General features: G+C 43.2%; 1 protein-coding gene across 1 annotated transcript in view; it reads right to left on the reverse strand.

Moving 5' to 3' along the window:
* Window positions 1–1,896: 1,896 nt before the first annotated feature.
* The window catches only part of PLCXD3 (phosphatidylinositol specific phospholipase C X domain containing 3), a 79,424-nt gene continuing 62,969 nt past the window's right edge, over window positions 1,897–18,351 (reverse strand). The window contains exon 3 of the mRNA XM_074166624.1: window positions 1,897–2,053. Within this exon, the coding sequence (XP_074022725.1) occupies window positions 1,897–2,053 (157 nt within the window). The remainder of the gene's footprint in view (window positions 2,054–18,351) is intronic.

Below are 18,351 nucleotides of genomic sequence, written 5' to 3' on the forward strand. Positions count from 1 at the left end.
GGATGAATCTTACAGTCCTAATCTATACAGAAAAAACTGCTACTGAAGGAGGCATCATAACTTCATAAAAGCTTTTTCAACCAAATTTATAATATTCCTGTCCAGAAACCCGAATACCATTATGCAAGTGTGCATGGATGTCTTTATGTCATATACATACATTTAAATGTGTCATTATACTACACATACAGTTAAAAGTTTCTTTATAGTACGCACACTTTTTCCAAGGCACCCTCTCAGTACAAAATAGCAGCAAATGTTCATTTTACTCCACTTCCTCCTAAATAGAAACAACAACAAAACCCCTATAACCCGCCCGTAACCAAACCTGTTCGATAAGACCGGTTTTGATTTTCTAAACTCTGATGGTAGATGGTAGTCCTTGTCATCTGACAGAAAATAGCAAAGGACCATATGATGCCATTCTCTTTTCTCACTCAACCAAAAGTTCTAGCAATATCAACGGAAACTTTATCTTAGTCTTAACCCATAAGCCCTGAAACATTTCAAAGAGCATTTTCCATTTTTCATTATAGCATCTAATGTTTTGCACAAATGAAATGTTTTGCTTTCCAAAGTTGTGTGCCTGTGCGTTGATGTGTGCAGGAAATACGACTGATCGCATTGTATCCAGTTAGGTGTCATACAGTGGCAATGCTCTCATTTTATAAATCACTGTGTTTTCCATATATTTGAATTTTATATATGTTTCAGGATGATCAGCGATTCTGCTGCATTCAGTAGACTTCCAAACTTGTGTTATGCTGTATCATATGCCATGAACAATTTAAGGATTATAAAGTATTGTTACTAGCCAGAAATTGAAGTACTACACTCTTTACTACAGCAATTTTTCACTGATGAAACTGGCACTGATTTTTTTTGTAATCAGCTGAGAAGTGTTGTGTTCGTAGCTGCCTTAAAAAGAAGCTTAGACTGCATGTCACATATTTTTTTTTTTTAAAATGCAGTTTTAGTTCTGCGGAAAGCAGGTTTCCACTATGGGACAAAATCCTGTCCATCTTACAGTACACACAATTTACTGATCCTATGCCCAATCCATGCTAAAACCAGGAATTCTTCCTATTAAATTCAGTGGATGTTGGATCAGACTCTTACATGAGATGAATGCTGGGATGGAGTGGTGCTCCAGGCTGGCCTAACTTTGTTCCTACTAGAACCCCGGAAAATTCACATTGGCAGCTCCTAGTACAGAGTTAGGCCAGCGTCGCAGATCTGTTGACTTGACCTAGGGCAGAGACACTGGAAATCCCCATTTTGAGAATAAAAAGCAAGCAGGATTTAGGCTGTGTTTTGTGCAAGCTACGTAATACACCATGTTTACTGTCCACTGATTATGCGTGTGTTAAAGGCATGACTTTGGATTTACTTCACAAAGGCATTTAAACCTGTAGCTCACTGATAAACACGATCAGTTAAACCACCCAACAGATGAAGTGTAGCGGCTTAAAATTTTCGGGCCAGATATACTGTCCTCGGCCTCTGGGTGTAATGTTGACACCATCAGAAATCCTGCTGTGAGCAGGCAGAGGGCAATATACATCCCATTGCTCCGAAAGCAGCAAATGTCTTGGCACTGTTCATAACCACAGAAGACACATGAATCGCATTTGGTACCTCATGGAAAACATGTAAATGGCCTTCTTTTATCAAACACTGTAAACATGTTTGGTTTTGCTCTTCACATGAAACACAAATGTAAAAAATGATCATAATTGATTAAAACATTTCCCCTACGCCCACCCACTAAAGCCCTAAACACATCAGCGTGTTATAGGAAGATTAGTGTTTTACAAGATAATTCTTTTAAAATGCGATCTTTTTTTTTTTTTTTTAAATTCTAAGTAATGCAACAACACATATCTTATAGTACTATCAAGTAGTGTCATCTTCACCTTCATCCAGGTCATAGTTGAGCTTTATGACTGTGCTGATAAAGTCACCAAGTTCTACAAAATCCGCAGTGATAATATTCACACCACTTTCTCCTGGCTTCTGAGTTCGGACCCACTGCATCATCGCAGGAAGAGCCCTAAGGAGAAAACAAGAACAATAAATACTCATAAAGCAGCAAGACAAATGCATCAAGGCAGGATTTACCAATAGTGACTCCCATTGATCTTGGTTTCTAAGGGTGACATGTAAGAAAGGACATAGGTTACTGCTCAGGCTTTTTGAAAACCCTTCTTTTTATTATTTCGACAGAGAATGAAAATTCTATGTTGATTACATTTCAGCTTCTCAGCAGAAAAGAATGAAAGGAAGATCATACAGGCTGACATTGATCCTGCCTAGGGGCAAGGCCATGGATCAGATACCTCTTCGATATCATCTGGCCATGTGACTCCGTGGGAATTCTTTATGGAAAATGAAGTAGTGGAGAACTCAAGTCATCTGCAGAGCACTTTTGACACATTCAAGGTAATACAGAAACTAATATTTTGAGGGACACTGGAGCAACCACGAATTCTGCAATATAAGTATAGCATATACCGAACACCCTTTCTTTACCAGTATTAATATCCTACCCATGGATTATATTTAATCATAAACCAGTGGTTAGTAACCGAGAACTTAAAAAGCACCACAGTCATATCAACTCTTTTCTAAGCAGGCATATTTTTATTATGTCAGACCCTTAGCATGGGAATATTGGGGTGTAAAAGATGTCTGCCTAACTGGGTTTGTGCATATAAAGAAATTTTTCTAGCACCATGAAAATATAAATTAATGATAACAAGAAATATCTGTGGGAAAATAAAGGGCTCCCCAGTCCTGCTGAGCAAGTCAAGCAGCAAGATCCAGTTTTCAGAAGGCAGAAGTTAACAGAGTTCCAAAAAACATAAGGTACAGATTTTTCAGAGAAAGCGTATTTTTCAGAGAAAGGGTAATTGACCATTGAAACAAACTCCCAATGACTGTGACAAACTCTGCAGTACTTGGACTCTTTTAAATCAAGCCTGGATGTCATTCCAAAAATACACTCTCAGTCAACCTCAAGCTGATGAGTTAAATAAAAGAACCCACGGACTGGGCAGGGCCGCAGTCAGTTTAGATGAACATTGTGTTCTCCCTTTGCTCTAAAATCTATAAATCTGTGATTCCCCCTCAGCCAGCATGTTGTTCAGCCTTTTTCTCAGAGGCAAGGTACATGTAAAATGTTGGACTGACAGTAGTTTAAATCAAGCTGAACATGCTGAACCTAAATCTGCTCCCAAAAGCTTTAGGAAAACAGATCTGAAGCAAACAGGACTATTACCAGACACAGATTTTACTTGTCAGTGGCCACCAGGATCAGTCATTTTATAAAAGAATTTTGCACAGAAAAAACGCAAGCCATTATAATTACCACCCTCCCCCCGCCATGATTTTACAAGAGAATGCACAACACTAAGGTTTTGCTTCAGCAAAATGTGCTTAAATCCAGCGTAAGATCCCCATTTAAGCCCAGCAACACACTGACATTCAGTATGACTGAAGCACACGAATATACGCACACCAGCTCATAAAACTGCACTTAAGCACTCTGCTATATAATAACCCAGCCAGCATCTTTAGATTTAAGTTTATGTAATCCCAAAAAGCTGTATCCTGTGGAACTGTAACAGGCACAGGTCAGCTGTTAAACATCCAGCAATGCCAGGACCGTTTGAAAAGATCTGCAAGCAACCAGAACCAGGACAGATCTCAGCAGAGCAGCATGGACCACCAAGGTGATAAAAGGCAGCTCAGAGAATCTGAAAACTCCACTGCATCTTTCACATGCAAGAGAGACTGCTGAACGCTGGGCAAAGACACAAAACTGAACTTCTGAGATGGCACTGTTCTGCCTTTGTCTTTAATACCATCCTACTTAAGCTCAAAGAGTTTCAGGTTTAAAGGTTAACTGATTGATTGTAGGCAAGCAAAGACTTTTTCTTCCTTCCTTCTGCATAAGTTGATACCCTTGATATTTTACTCCCCCTTGAGGCATAATTAACTTCTTTTGGTGTCCTTTATTTGTTCCAAAGCTGGTTGTGATGTAATTCTGTCTTCACACCGTAGAGTTTGCTGTCTATACAGTTAACCTTATAGACTGAAATAGTTCTTTTTTTCCTACTGTGTTCTTAGTAAGCCACCCTTTAATAGTCATGCCTTCTTTTGATTAGCGCTCTAAGTTAAGCTCAGTTTGCCCTGCCATTTCATGTCCAGTTAGGCTTGGTAGTTAAATGGGTTATTTACTTTTTACTGATATTTCATACAGGACACAGTTGCACGACCCTTTGCTCATAGGCAAACTATTAGATAAAGTCACAGAAATCTTTTGTTCATGAGACTAGAGAGCATTTAAAAATGTCAAAAAGCAAATCAGATTATCCAACAAAAAGCTTATTGCATAGAACAGCAGAGGAACACAGTCTTGTAAAAAACCAATACCTGAACAAAAGATTCCACTGACCTTAAAGATTTGATCTAGGCTATGCAACCCTGCTTATGATAGAAATTCACAGAAACAACCCATACAGATCATCTTCGTCCCATAGTGCCATCTTGAAAGTGGATGACATCAATGACTGCAAGAAACCACACGTTGCTCAGTTTCAGTACAACATCCCACATGCTCACAATAATTATTAGAATAAACCTGCTTTAACATTCCTCAGGGTGCCTTTGTGCTAGCAGCACAAACCTTGTTCACCCTTCCTTGTAATTTCCACTCTCTGCATGCCTCAAACTAGTAATTGTTCTCATTAAGGGCTTTAGTCAGAAGAACAAACCATGCTGTGTGGCAGCCACCTACATGACTGTGCTCACAGAAACCCAGTATATCCCCTGGTCTCGGTAGATATTCTTGCCATGTGGATAAGAAATGATCTTGCGCAGGAGTATAAGCAAGCCTCTCAGCCTGCAAACCCCCACAGCACCACTGCCTCCGTGTTGGGCAGGTCCTGGATCTCCGATGGAGGACGTTGATCTCCACACTTAAGGGTCTTGCTGGAGCTCTGGCACTGATGGTTCAGATCCCAACCCTGCCAAGGCTGAGGACAGCCCAGCCACGTGCATACAGGCCACACTTGTAGATACTCAAGGTTAGTAATCTCCGCTGTTACTCCACTAACTACAGAGATGTAGTCCTACTCTAACTACAGCCACAGCTCCATTGTGCTCATGTAATGATTCTTCCTAACAAAACAGCGTCATGCTGGTAATAACGACAGCAACGCAACTGTTGAAACTACATACAAGACAGGCTCTAGCTCTCCTGAGGGCAACCTCAAATCTTCCAGCTCTCCTGTGCCTCAGCTGCCTCTGCTGTAAATGATGTAGTGAAAGCTGGATGAGTTCATCAGGAATCCTACTGGCCTCAGAGATGTGCTATGAGTTTCAGCTCCACGAGTAAATGTTCTGAAGGGCAGGTAAGATGAGAAGTTCTACGTTAACGTGCTCACAGCTGGAAAAGCTGACAGATGTAGAATCTTCCAGCCCTTAAACACATGAGCCGCCTCTGTCCCACAGCTGTGCAGACTAGCCCTTGCGGCCACAGTCCCAGCTCTCGGCAGGAATCACTTCTAACCCTTAGGGGTTGCCAACACCACCGTGTAACCGAGCCACACACACAAGGGATGCTGCTTGCCTTAGCCTAGAGCCAGGGAGGAGAGAAGGTGCGCTTGTCAGCAAAACCTGAGTGGGGAGAAAGAGAGGAGTCTCCTCCTGCCCCACTACCTGGGACACTGTTCTCATCCTGCTGCAGCTCCACAGACCCGGGTTGGAGTGGGCCAGGTCCCACCCCGCCAGGCCAGTGCAGCACTGCCACACAAACCAGAACCTGAGATCAACTCCTTTTTCCATGTCAGCAGGAGAGGAGGGCTAGGGACACAAGCAGGGCAGGGATGGGAAAGCCACAGGACTAGGGGGCTTGAGCAGTGGTGGGGACGGAGGGGCAATGGCACATTACCTGGGTTTGACTATGGATTGAGATCAGTAATATTGGTGAAAAAATTTCTGTCCTGAAGGATATATCATGTATTTGCACTGACTGGGCCTGGTACCAGACTGCAGCCCCTCACTCCCAGAAGGGACAGAGAGCAGGAGGATGAAAGCAACGTGACTGGATGAGATGTGGAAGGACAACCTGGGAAGGGCTGTGGTCCAGCCCTAGCCCCCCACTTTGGCACCAGCAGACAGATCCACCACACCACCCACGCTGCCCAGCAGCCTCCTGCAGGGGCTCTCGGACCCACCAAAAGGACTGCATGAAAAGGGGGAAAGCAGATGAGACCTGGGCAGTAGGAAACTACCTATGCTGGGCAATGTAGTGTCATGTGGAGATGTTTAATGTGGTTATATTTCTTCTGAGACCACAGCTTTTATCTCTAGGTGGCACCCAACTAGGTCAGTCTGAGGTATTAATAATCTGGGCATGGCACGGGTATCAGGATGACTTACTTCACACAAGCAAATATGCCCTACATTGCAGTTTCCACCTTTTTTTTTGTTGTTGTTGAGGAGCCATGTACTTTGTCATATAGGATTGCAACAGTGATTTTCATTTACAACCCAGTAAAATCTAGGCTCAGTTTTGACAGTTATTTTATTACCTCTATTTTCCTTGTTCTGTTTGCTTGCTCGTATAAACAGCAATGTGTGCAGATTTCTTTTAAGTTTTTCATTTCTTTCAGGAACCGTTTTCTGACGTATTAAAGAACTCAGCTGAGAAACACTGCCCTAAACTACAAAACTTGCATAGCCCTTTTCAAAGCTATTGAATATTCAAGACTTTCTTTTGTTTTTTAATCTATCAAAGATCTCCAGTGGACTCCAATGGTATTGAATTTTGTTTAAAAAATAATAATTAAACATTCAAGTAGCTTCAGTTCAAACAGCAAAACTGTGAGTCCCACTACAAGCTTTCAGAAAGAAAATATGACCTAACAAATTGCATTAAAATTTGGTTTAAAAAATTTGCTCTTAGGCTATTTTAGTTCAGAAAAAGAGGTGGGTTGTTTTTTGTTTTTTTTTTTTAAATGCTTGAGTCATCAAAGCCTGACAACGTGACAGAAGACTAACAACAGCAGCACTCTAAGACAGGACCTCCTGTGGCGAAACAGCCATTCCTCTCTGCAGAGCTTCCAGGGGAGAGGAGGAGGAAAAGCAACTTCCTAAACACAAAACAAAAGGGCTGCTCACTGTTTAATGAGAGTTTGGTCACTAAAGGCAGAGAACATATTTTCTTCTGGAGTGCAGGGAGCCAGAAGAACCTAATTCAGAGTGAGAAACTGTGGTCTCATTCACAGAGTGCAATGCTGCCCAGTGTTAAGCGCCCGTTACCAGTAACACCAGCAAGAACTGAAGCAGGTCCACTTGCTCAGGGCAGAAGTGACATATGGCACTTCTTCCCTCTCCAGCGAGACACACACCCTGCTTCTCTGCAGCGTTCAAGAAAAACAGCACTCTTCTGCGGGAGGACGTATTCACACGAGCCTGAATCCCTATATCCTTTAACTTTTCACCCTCTCCATCTGATTTTACCCATGTTTGCAAGCACACTGATTAATTCTGAAGCCATAATTCAGCACACACTGATTTTGGCTTTTCAAGGATGCTGAGAATTCATCACTCCAGTGGGAGCAGTGGATATCTCCTGTGTCACTGAATCATAAAAAGCATGATAGGGAAGAACCTTGAAAAGTCATTCAAGTTCATCCAGCCCATCCTGGGCAGGATCAGCTACACAAAGATCAACTATACAAACCACTCCTGGCGAATGTCCAATTTATTCAGTTCTTCCAAGGCTCCAGTGATGGACATGTCACAACCTCCCTCTGTATTCAGAGCATCCCTAAGTAAATATCCTTATGCGTCCTCATTAGCTTCAACTGGAGTTGTACATCACCAAAAATAACGGCCACCAAAAATAGTTGTGTCCTACTCAAGAGTATTCACCCTGTCCTCACTCTGTTCCCACTAGAGATTTACTGTTCGTCAGTAAATAAGCTTCCCTAGAGAACAAGAACCTTAGGTACCATTCCACAGTACATCATTCTACCATAATTCTCTTCTGTGGCAAAATTAATTTAAAAGGTCCTCTTCTTTTACATGCCAGCCATTTGTTTCTGCCCCCTGATCAAAATTTACCATCCTGTCAGTTGTGCTAGTAGACCTGTAAGGACAAAGTAAAAAGCAGCACATGGAAATGGTCTGGATTAACAGAAACAAATCAGCCATTGTTGCTCTCCCTCTGCCCCAAATGGCTCCAGTTCCTTGAAGAGGTTTTATTTACACCAGGACCTCACAAATTGTTTAATTGGCACAAACAAGGAACAAATTACTGAAGCACAGAGATGTACATGAGCTTGGCATGAACAGGTTGGGAAGGAACTCCTTAGCTGCACTTCCTTATCCCTGAGATCCTCTCTAGGCAGCAGAAGTGTGGTCACAAAATTGGCACTACCAAAGCCAGACTGAGTAGAACCAGAAAATTTGGGCAATGCTGGGTGATGTTATTATTAATAATCTCAAAGGCACACAGGTGGGAATTCCTTTCCCTGATCCTGAATGGATGTTACACTGCCCACAACCTGTCATGTTGCAAGAACTACCAACTTTAACGTCCAACAGCCCTGAATTTATTATTCTGAAACGCTTAACTATTATTCGGTCATTTCCAATTGCTTTATACAGTTTGGAAACGCATGTAATCCAATAACACAGACAACCGTGGTGGGGTCAGATGAATATTTTAATGTAATTGATGATAGCAGTGTACTCTGCAGAGTCACCAGGGGCCAGATGTCTTCACTCTCCTGTTAAGCTGATCTTGGCCCCAGAAGGGTTTCATTTTTAAGGGGAGGCAGAAATGAGCTCAAAAGGGCCTTTCCTGCCCTCCCTTCAAAGAACATTTCAGCTGAATTTATTGAACCTACACCTCTACACTTGTACAAAAAAAACCACAATGGGATATTCAATAGCAGCAAATGATGGTTGTGGAGGTGATTAATGTTCAACATCCTATTTTTTTTTTCCTGATTCTGTGTTTTCAGCCATTGCACCTAGAGCATTAACTAGCAGCACACAGAACGCAGACAGATAGCAAAGGACTCAGTGGACCTCGTATTATAAAAGATCTCATTAATGAGGCAACTCCGGTATTTTGGCTACTCTCTTGTTCAATGCAGTGGGGAGCTGAAGAGGGAAGTGCCAGAGGTAAAAGCTTGACTGGCTGCCACACAAAGCGAGGCATTTAGCTTTTGTGTCATGACTGAAGAAGGCCTTGTAACACACCGTAGTTACGCTACTATGGACAAATATGCGATAGTCCGTGGATTAACAGGAAAACTACTGCCTGCCATGAGGATGCCTGCATTCAAAGCCTAGCTTTTTTCAGCGATTCAAGGGCTTAAGTTAGATGAGCTCACCAACTGCTCTTTTAATCAGTTTTCTCTTTGGAGATTACATGGGAGAGAAATGTCTCCCATTTTCCTATCAGTGGTGCGAGTCTTAAGCTACAAAAAAAACAGCTGGGGAAGAGAGATCCGAGTGCTGTTCAGACGTTGTTCCTTTCAAGCTTTTGTGGCTCAAATAGGGATAAGCCAGAACAGCCATTTATGCAGGTGTCTGCACATGGCATAGTTCACCTGCTTGAGACAGTCACTCCTGGTCCCAGTCCCAGCCACAAATCTGACTGTTCAAGAAATGCCAGGAAATTCACAGAAACAACAGTAAACATGGACTATGGAAATAGGAACGGGAACTTATTCCACTGCCAGTGAGACAGAGAAAACCTCTGTGGAAGGAAGCTGGAAATCCAACTCATTCATGAAACATCAGTGAGCATACTATAACGAAGCAATCCACCTAACAAAGTTTAAATGGAAAATCATGACAAAAATAATTCCCTTTGAAAAAAGGTACAGGAAAATAGTCATTTTTCATCACTGCTGCTATCTGGACAGCAAGAAGCAGCAGAGAATACAGTAAGAGCTTCAGGCTGCACATCCAAGTAACAGAAATTGGGCATAATTACAGCTCTGATTTGAATGATGTTGTGATTAAAACAAGTCAGGAAATGAGATGGTGGGGACAGAATTATATAGGAACATACATTTTTTCAGTTAATTAAAAAAAATAAATGTCTAGTTAGTGTTCAATGTAGCCAATTAAACATTCTTTTCTTACTTTTTGGTCTTTTAAAATTTAAATAATTTTAAATTAGGTGTCATTTTAAAATAAAGTTATTTTGAAACTGTCAAAACACGTCAATATTTCTAAAACATAAAGTTAGAAAATATGAAGATTAAATGTTTTCCTACATATTTTCCTCAAATACAATTAGTCATCAAGTTTGACCCAACTTCACAAATAATATCAATGGTGCTCACAGATCTGTTTTTCCAGCAAATTTCTGTTTAGCACCAAAATTCCTCCCTGCTGTACCTCTCTCCATCCGAGACACCACCTCTTCTGCCTCCTGCTGTTGCCGCTTTTGATAATGTCAGCAACTGCCTTTTTGCCTGGACTGAACTTCCTCCACCTCTCTCTCACCACCAAGCCTTTATGTGCCAAGACAGGTTTAGCGTTTCCCTTGCATGGTCTGTATCGGATAGATACACAGTGCCGAGGACCCTTACCACACTGCTGTGACCGCCACCCAGGGTTTTGCCACCCAGCGCCTGCACCGCAGGCTGTGGGGGTGTAGGGTCGTCACACACCCAACATCCCCTCCGCAACAACGGCTTCATCTCAGCGGTGAAGGCGACTAAGCTGCTTATTATCCTTTATACATTTTCTGGCTTCTAGCTCTGGCCTCACACAGCTAAACCAGCTTTGTTAATCAGCTGGATCCCAGAGGCAATATCCTCCTAAATAGCATCCTGGGCATTGCTGTGAATCATTTACCAGGAGCAGCCTTCCCTGAGCTATTCCTCATTCCTGCCACTTGCTCTCCTCACAGCCCAGTATTAACAAGCCCAAAGCATTCATATGATAAAACTTGTATTACGCCAATTATAATTATGCGAAATACAGTACCCAGGAGATATTACAGAATAGCCACTGCTCTTTCACAGTGAGAAATATTTGTTCTGGCTACAGCTGGGGGAGACATGCTCCCTGGACTACCTTCCAGCCAAGGTGGTCATGGTGAAGCACTGGAACAGGTTGCCCAGGGAAATTGTGGATGCCCCATCCCTGGAAGTGTTCAAGGCCAGGCTGGATGGGGCTTTGAGCAACCTGCTCTAGTGGAGGTGTCCCTGCCCATGGCGGGGGGGTTGGAACTCGATGATCTTTAAGGTCCCTTCCAACTCTAACCATTCTATGATTCTATGATTCTATGATCTGTCCCCCTAACACAGACTTCTCTGACTCCTCGATAACCAGTGGGTCTATGAATGAATACTGCAAGGGCAGCTGCTTCCCCACTCCTGGGTGGTGGCTTCTCACATGCCTTGAGAACAGACCTTTCCCACGGCTCCCACAAGCAACCCAGCAGGGAGAGGAACGCTGCACCATCTGGTCCTGTCCTCCCATCTCCAGTGACAAAGCAAGTGGGATGGCCAAGGCAGTGCACAGCTGCCTGTGAAAAGGCGGGTTAGCAGCCCTGCCATCATCCCGTAGAAGGGGGCCCGGGAGGAACCTGCTAATGATCTTTGTTCCTCTTTCAAAAGCTGATAGAGCTCATCCTAAAAGCAATCAGCTTTCTCACTCCTGCTTTTCCAGCTGTAAGACTGTTGGAAAACTTGACTGCTCTGATAGCAGGGAGCCCTTCTCTCACTTCTAGCCTGGATTTATCTAGTCAGCGTATAACTGTTGCTCTTGTGAGAACACTGGCCTTTAGCCTAAACTGTTCTTTTCCCTCCCTGGTATTTATTCCTCTGTGATATTTATAGACAGTAATCACATAGCCTCTCAGGCTTCATTGTGCTAGGATAAACAAGACAAGCTCTCTCGATGTCTTCAGCAATTCATTCCCTGATTATCCTAGTTAGTAGTCCCTCTCTGCATCTGTTCCAATTTTCATCTACTCCCCGGAACACGGATGATCAGAATTGCCCAGGATATCCCAAAAGACATCCTACCTGCACCTTGGCAGTAATATCACCACCTTTCTGCACATGCTGGAAATGCCTCAGTGCGTATCAAGAGGATACCGATCTTTTTACCAGATGCTTTCCCCTAAGGGCTCAGCTTTAGCCAGCCATGGGCGACATTGCAGCATCTGCTGTGCTCGTGTCCCCAGCTGATGAGATCCCACCTTACCACAGCATGCTCCTACTGTTACAACCTTGTGTTTTATACCACTGAATTCCAGCTCATTTCTAAATACTGTAGGCCTCCAGTTCTTTCCGTATGTTAGCCCTCAGCTTTCCTCTGCTACGATGATAGCCTCTTACTTTGTGTTATCAGCAAACTCCATCGGCAGTATCCTACACCTGAATCAAAGGTCCTTCATGGAAATACTAAAGACGACTGGGCTCTTTGAGGAATGCTACCATTACCTTCTCTTCAGTCTGGTACTTCCAACCAGTCTCAGCTCCATTTCTGATTCCTAAACTCCATTTCCATACAATACTTAACACTTTCCCAGCTACGTTATTAAAATTGAAAAATTTTCCTGTAAAATTTCCATAGAATTAGTTACAAAACCAAATCAAAATAATTTGATACCATCCACCTTTGGCAAAACTTCATCAACATTTATCCTATTTTCCATTAACCTCTGTATCTTTAATTATCACTTCTTTCCAGTTAAGCTGTTCAGTCTTGCCTTTGGAAAGCTTGGGGGGGCTCAGACCACTTCCCTGCCATTTTCAGATAAGGGCATTATGTTTGCTGCTTTCCACTCTAAGCTACTGGTTTCGTATCAGTGACTTGTAGCATGTTTGCAATGCTCATGCTAGTCCTTCAGCAATTCTGCTATGGAGATTACACAGATCAAACTCCCCTCTTGCTGGAATGTATTCATTTCTTACAGCTTTAGAGAACATCTTCCCCAGTGATACTGGGAGTCGCAAAGAAGAGTCCAAGAGGAATCCTGACAATTCAAACACTGGATGAAAAACTGATTTCCAAGCTCCACACTGAATACAGCACAATATAGCACAACTTAACATGGTGGTAAGCAGGATTAATAGTTATTTTAACCAACTCACACGGGGCTATCATTAAGGTATCAGAGGTACAGTTTACTTACTGCATTGTGCAAAGGAATCCACTAGAAGGAGTAAAATCTGCTTGTTTCACTCTGGTAGATATTTTTGCTGTCCTTTGAGCCACCCTTTTTAACATTCATTACTGGCAGATTTTGTAATGAACTGCTAGTAGCTGTATCTTCTTTTAAACTCAACCTTATAGGCAACAGTCTTGAAACGTCTAGGTAATGCAATCAAACATAACATGACTGACAGCAAAATTCAGTTCAGTCATAAATGTAAGTCAGACTCTTCCACATTGTATAGACCCAAATCACTAGCCCTAGACTACATCTACCATCATGCTGTCTGCCTTGGCTTCAAATAATCTTAAATTTTAAAGAGGGCAGTCACAGAATCATAGAATCATTTAGGTTGGAAAAGACCCTGAAGATCATCAAGTACAACAGTTAACCTAACACTGCCAAGCCCACCACTAAACCATGTCCCTCAGCGCCACATCTACACACATCTTCTAAATACCTCAGGGATGGTGACTCCACCACTTTCCTGGGCAGCCTGTTCCAATGCTTGACAACCCTTTTGGTGAAGACATTTTTCCTAATATCGAATCTAAACCTTCCCTGGTGCAACTTGAGGCCATCTCTTCTTGTGCGGTCACTTGTTATTTGGGAGAAGAGACCAGCACCCACAGCCGGGCCATCACTTTTGGCCAAAATAATGAGATTGATGTTTCTTAGGGAAAAATTAAAAACAGGTTCTGACTCATTTTACCTGCAAAAAAGTAAAGGTCCTGGAGATATGCCACAGTATTACTTAGATGATAGTGTCTCCCTGAAGAACTCCGTCCTTCTACATTGTTTATTACCACACACACCAGGTGAATTATCATTGTTAATAATACTGCTACTTTGCTTGGCCAGTGGTATTCACCCTATATCTAATGGATAAAACTATAATTTCCCATAGTCATAAGCAAAACGAAAATGGATATTAGGAATGAGAGAAAAAACATTATATTGACTGCAGCTTGTCACTTGATCAACAGTGACATAGAGGGGCGAGTAAAGGCTGGGTACTTCAGCACTAGACACCCACTGTGGTATTAAATAGATCTGACCCAAAACTAAGAATTGCTGTTCTGTGAGAAATTCCAGCATTTCAAAATGTGATTTTGTTTGGATTAGAAAGCAAATACAAAATGTTGGCCTTTCCCATCAAATAAAGCTCAAGACCTATTTCTGAATACAAAAATTAAAAGCTGGGAATACAGAAAGAGTATTAAATATTGCAATTAACAGTGTAACATAAATCTGAAGACAAGACAGAATTAATAGAAGCAAGAAGTTGAAATGTTTTGACACAAACTATTTTGCTAAAATAGACTTCTCCCTGGAGAAAAACACTGAAAAATGCATTCCTGAAAAAAACAGCAGACACTGAGATATTTGCAGTTTTCAATAAAAAGCTGCACCAGTGGGAAAAAGAACAAATGGTTTTGTAATCTCTGGGTCAAAACAAGTTACGCAAACATGCACTTGCTGCCACATCTAACAAAACTAACAACTATAGACCAAACTCTTAAAAAAGGAAATAAAAAATTAACCATTATACTACTGATGTGATCTCAAATTGGCTTTAAAAACAAAAATGTTTTGATGATTTGGAGAGCTCTTACTGGTTCTGATCAGCACTAAAAATAGGCAGGCATTGTGAGGTCTCATGTTTCCAGTAATACTGGTAAATTCTGAACTGATCTCATATTTTATTTAATGAGAACGCCACACTGATAAACTAGGGTTGCTATACCACAAATGAAACAAACCACATCACAGACCATCAGGGAAAAGGTAGACTAAAAAAATGCATTATGTAGCTTGTAAAAATATAGCAAGGGATTGCAGAGGACATACTAACAGTAAACTAAAATCCTCCTGGACTGAAGCCAGGGGAGATATTTAGTTGAGACACACCATAACAAAGAGGTTATAGAATCATAGAATAGTTTGGGTTGGAAGGGACCATTAAAGGTCATTTAGTCCAGTCCCTGCTGCAATGAGGAGGGACATCTTCAACTAGATCAGGTTGGTCCGAGCCCCAGTCAACCTCATCTTGAATGCTTACAGGGATGGCACATCTGCCACCTCTCTGGGCAACCTGATCCAGTGTTTCAACACCTTCATTGTGGAAAATTTCTTCCTTACATCTAGTCTGAATTTTCCTTCTTTTAATTTAAAACCATTACCCCTTGTCCTATCACAAAAGGTCCTGCAAAAAGTTTGTCCCCATCTTTCTGATAAGCCCCCCTTAAGTACTGAAAGGCTGCAATAAGGTCTCCTTGGAGACTTCTCTTCTCCAGGCTGAACAACCTCAACTCGCTCAGTGCATTCTCATCGGAGAGGTGCTCCAGCCGTCTCATCGTTTTTGTGGCCCTGATCTGGACCTGCTACAACAGGTCCATGTCCTTCCTGTGCTGAGGACTGCAGAGCTGGATGCAGTACTCCAGGTGGGGTCTCACCAGAGTGGAATAGAGGGGCAGAATCACCTCCCTTAACCTGCTGGCCATGCTTCTTTTGATGCAGCCCAGGATACAGTTGGCCTTCTGGGCTGCAAGCACACATTATCGGCTTATGTCCAGCTTTTCATCCACCAGTACCCCCAAGTCCTTCTCAGCAGGGCTGCTCTCAATTCCTTTATCCCCCAGCCTATATTGATACCAGGGGTTGCCCTGATCCGGGTGCAGGACCCTGTACTTGGCCTTGTTCAACCTCACAAGTTTGTTCAACCTGACTTATCAAGCTTGTCCAGGTCCCTCTGGATGGCATGCCATCTCTCAGGTGTGTCAACTGCACCATTCAGCTTGGTGTCACCTGCAAATTTGCTGAGGGTACACTCAATCCCAGTGTCTATGTCATAATGAAGATATTAAACAGTACTGGTCTCAATATGGGGACACTACTCATCACCAATCTCCATCTGGACATTGAGCTATTGACCACTACTCTCTGGATGTGACCATCCAGCTAACTCCTCATCCACTGTCCAGCTAATTCATCATCCACCATCAAATCTGTATCTCTCCAATTTAGAGGGAAGGATGTTGTGGGGAATCATGTTAAAGGCCTTCCAGAAGTCCAGATTGATGACATTTCTAGCTCTTCCCTTGTCTACTGATTTAGTCACTCCATCAGAGAGGGTCACTAGGTTCATCAGGCAATACTTGCCCTTGGTGAAGCCATGCCTGCTGTCTTGAATCACCTCCCTTTCCTCTGTGTGCCTTAGTGCAGCTTCTACGAGGATCTGTTCCACGAACTTCCCAGGCACAGAGGTGAAGCTGACAGGTCGATTGTTCCCAGGGTCCTTTCTATCATTTTTAAAAATGGGTGCAATCTTTCCCTATTTCCAGTCACGAGGGACTTCACCTGACTGCCATGACTTTTCAAGTATCACGGACAGTGTCTTAGCAACTACATCAGCTATTTCCCTCAGGATTTGGGATGCATCTCGTCAGGTCCCATAGACTTCTCTATGTTCAGGTTCTTCAGGTAGTCACAAACCTGATCTTCTCTTACAGTGGGAAAGCCTTTGCTTCCCCAGTCCCTGCTTTATGGTCCACCCAGCTGAGAGGTGTGGGAAGAGAGGCTGCCAAGAGAGGTCATTCCCTCCTTCAATGTGAATCGGAGTCCTGCTGGACCACTCCACTCCATTGGCACAAAGAAACACAACCTGTCATGTCAGCCATGCACTGAACATGAGAGTCCCTGTGGTGGCTCACTCTCCTCTTGGGCGATACGGACCAAGCTGCACATTCACCATAGACCTGCTGCAGTCCTCTTCCTCCTACAGACCTCTCACACCAGATGCTGATGGTGGTCAGATTCAGCTGAGCATCTGCCTTGCATCAAACATCACAGACCAGCCAGAGAGACCTTGCACCCCCTCCACTCAGCACTGATTCAGGGGGAGATCTGCTAGACAGCACAGCCTCTGTCAGTGTGACCCAACGCACTGGTATGTGGTGCATCAGTGGACATGTTATTTAAGAGATTACAAGAGTTCACAAGCATGGAGAAAAATACATACCACTACAAAAAACAACCAAACAAACTATAAAACCCCACAGATTGGAGCCTGCATCTCAGAAGAGACATACCATGAGAAGAGCTGCACAGCCGGTCAATGCTGGCTGTAAGCAGGAGAGAAGCCCAGAAGGTTACTGAGAGGGAATTACAGTAACTGAGCCTTGTGGTCAGTCCATCCAGTGCATTATTTCCAGTTGCTATAGAATAAAGAAAAGTCCTGCCTGAGCTGGAAAATATTTTTCCAAGCAACAGCCCATCTACAACTCTCATGAGAAACAGCTTAGAAGAAAAAAACACCCCAGATTTTCATTGTACGGATTCCTACTTCCACAAATGTTCCTCAGACTGCAGAGCTCAAAGGAGGGAACTTTCCACCCAGAGAAAAGTGTTCAGTTGGATTTATGTCTCTTCTGTTCTAGCGCAGCCAGACAGTAATGGCACTGGAGGGCTGTCTGATGGAGAGAGGGAGCCAGCAGCAAACGCCACTGGGTGAGACAGATCATTATCACCCTCTCTGCTGAGATTAGCAACAGGCTCAGCAGAACCTACTGTGCCTGGTGTGAGCGTGAGGTGAGACAGCAGCTCCCATTTCCAGCACCGCAGTGGTGACCTTGCTCACCGCTCTCAGCTGAGTCCTCTCCTGTACCTTCTGCAGAAGGATGCTTAACAGACGGACCAAATCGGGCGCAGACGCTCGCCACGCCACATGCTCACATTCTTCAGAGAAACAGCACCAGCCTCAGACAACACACGTGTACGTTGATGACCTTCCAGCATTGAGCTTCAGGACTGTTTGGCTAGCACCCGATGACAACCTGAAACAGCCTCTCTGGGTACAATACACCCTTTGCCTAATTCCTCCCAGAGGCAACTTTAAAGGCCAATGGTAACGCTCTGGTTTCAGATTTAATTATTTCATCTTAACTGTCCAAATCCTAATCATCATCTCACATGCAGCTGGAGTAGAAATGAAACTTGCTGGGCTGACTGCTTGCAACAGCCCAGAGGAAGAAATGAAAACAAAGCAGAAAAGACTCTTCAAGGGAGGAGAGAGACGGCAAAAGGACGCAGCTACGGCAGTGGTGAGCAGGGGCAGATCCTCCTCCTGGCGCAGGGACAGC

Source organism: Numenius arquata, chromosome Z (assembly GCF_964106895.1).
Source record: "Numenius arquata chromosome Z, bNumArq3.hap1.1, whole genome shotgun sequence".
In the NCBI taxonomy this organism is placed as follows: domain Eukaryota; kingdom Metazoa; phylum Chordata; class Aves; order Charadriiformes; family Scolopacidae; genus Numenius; species Numenius arquata.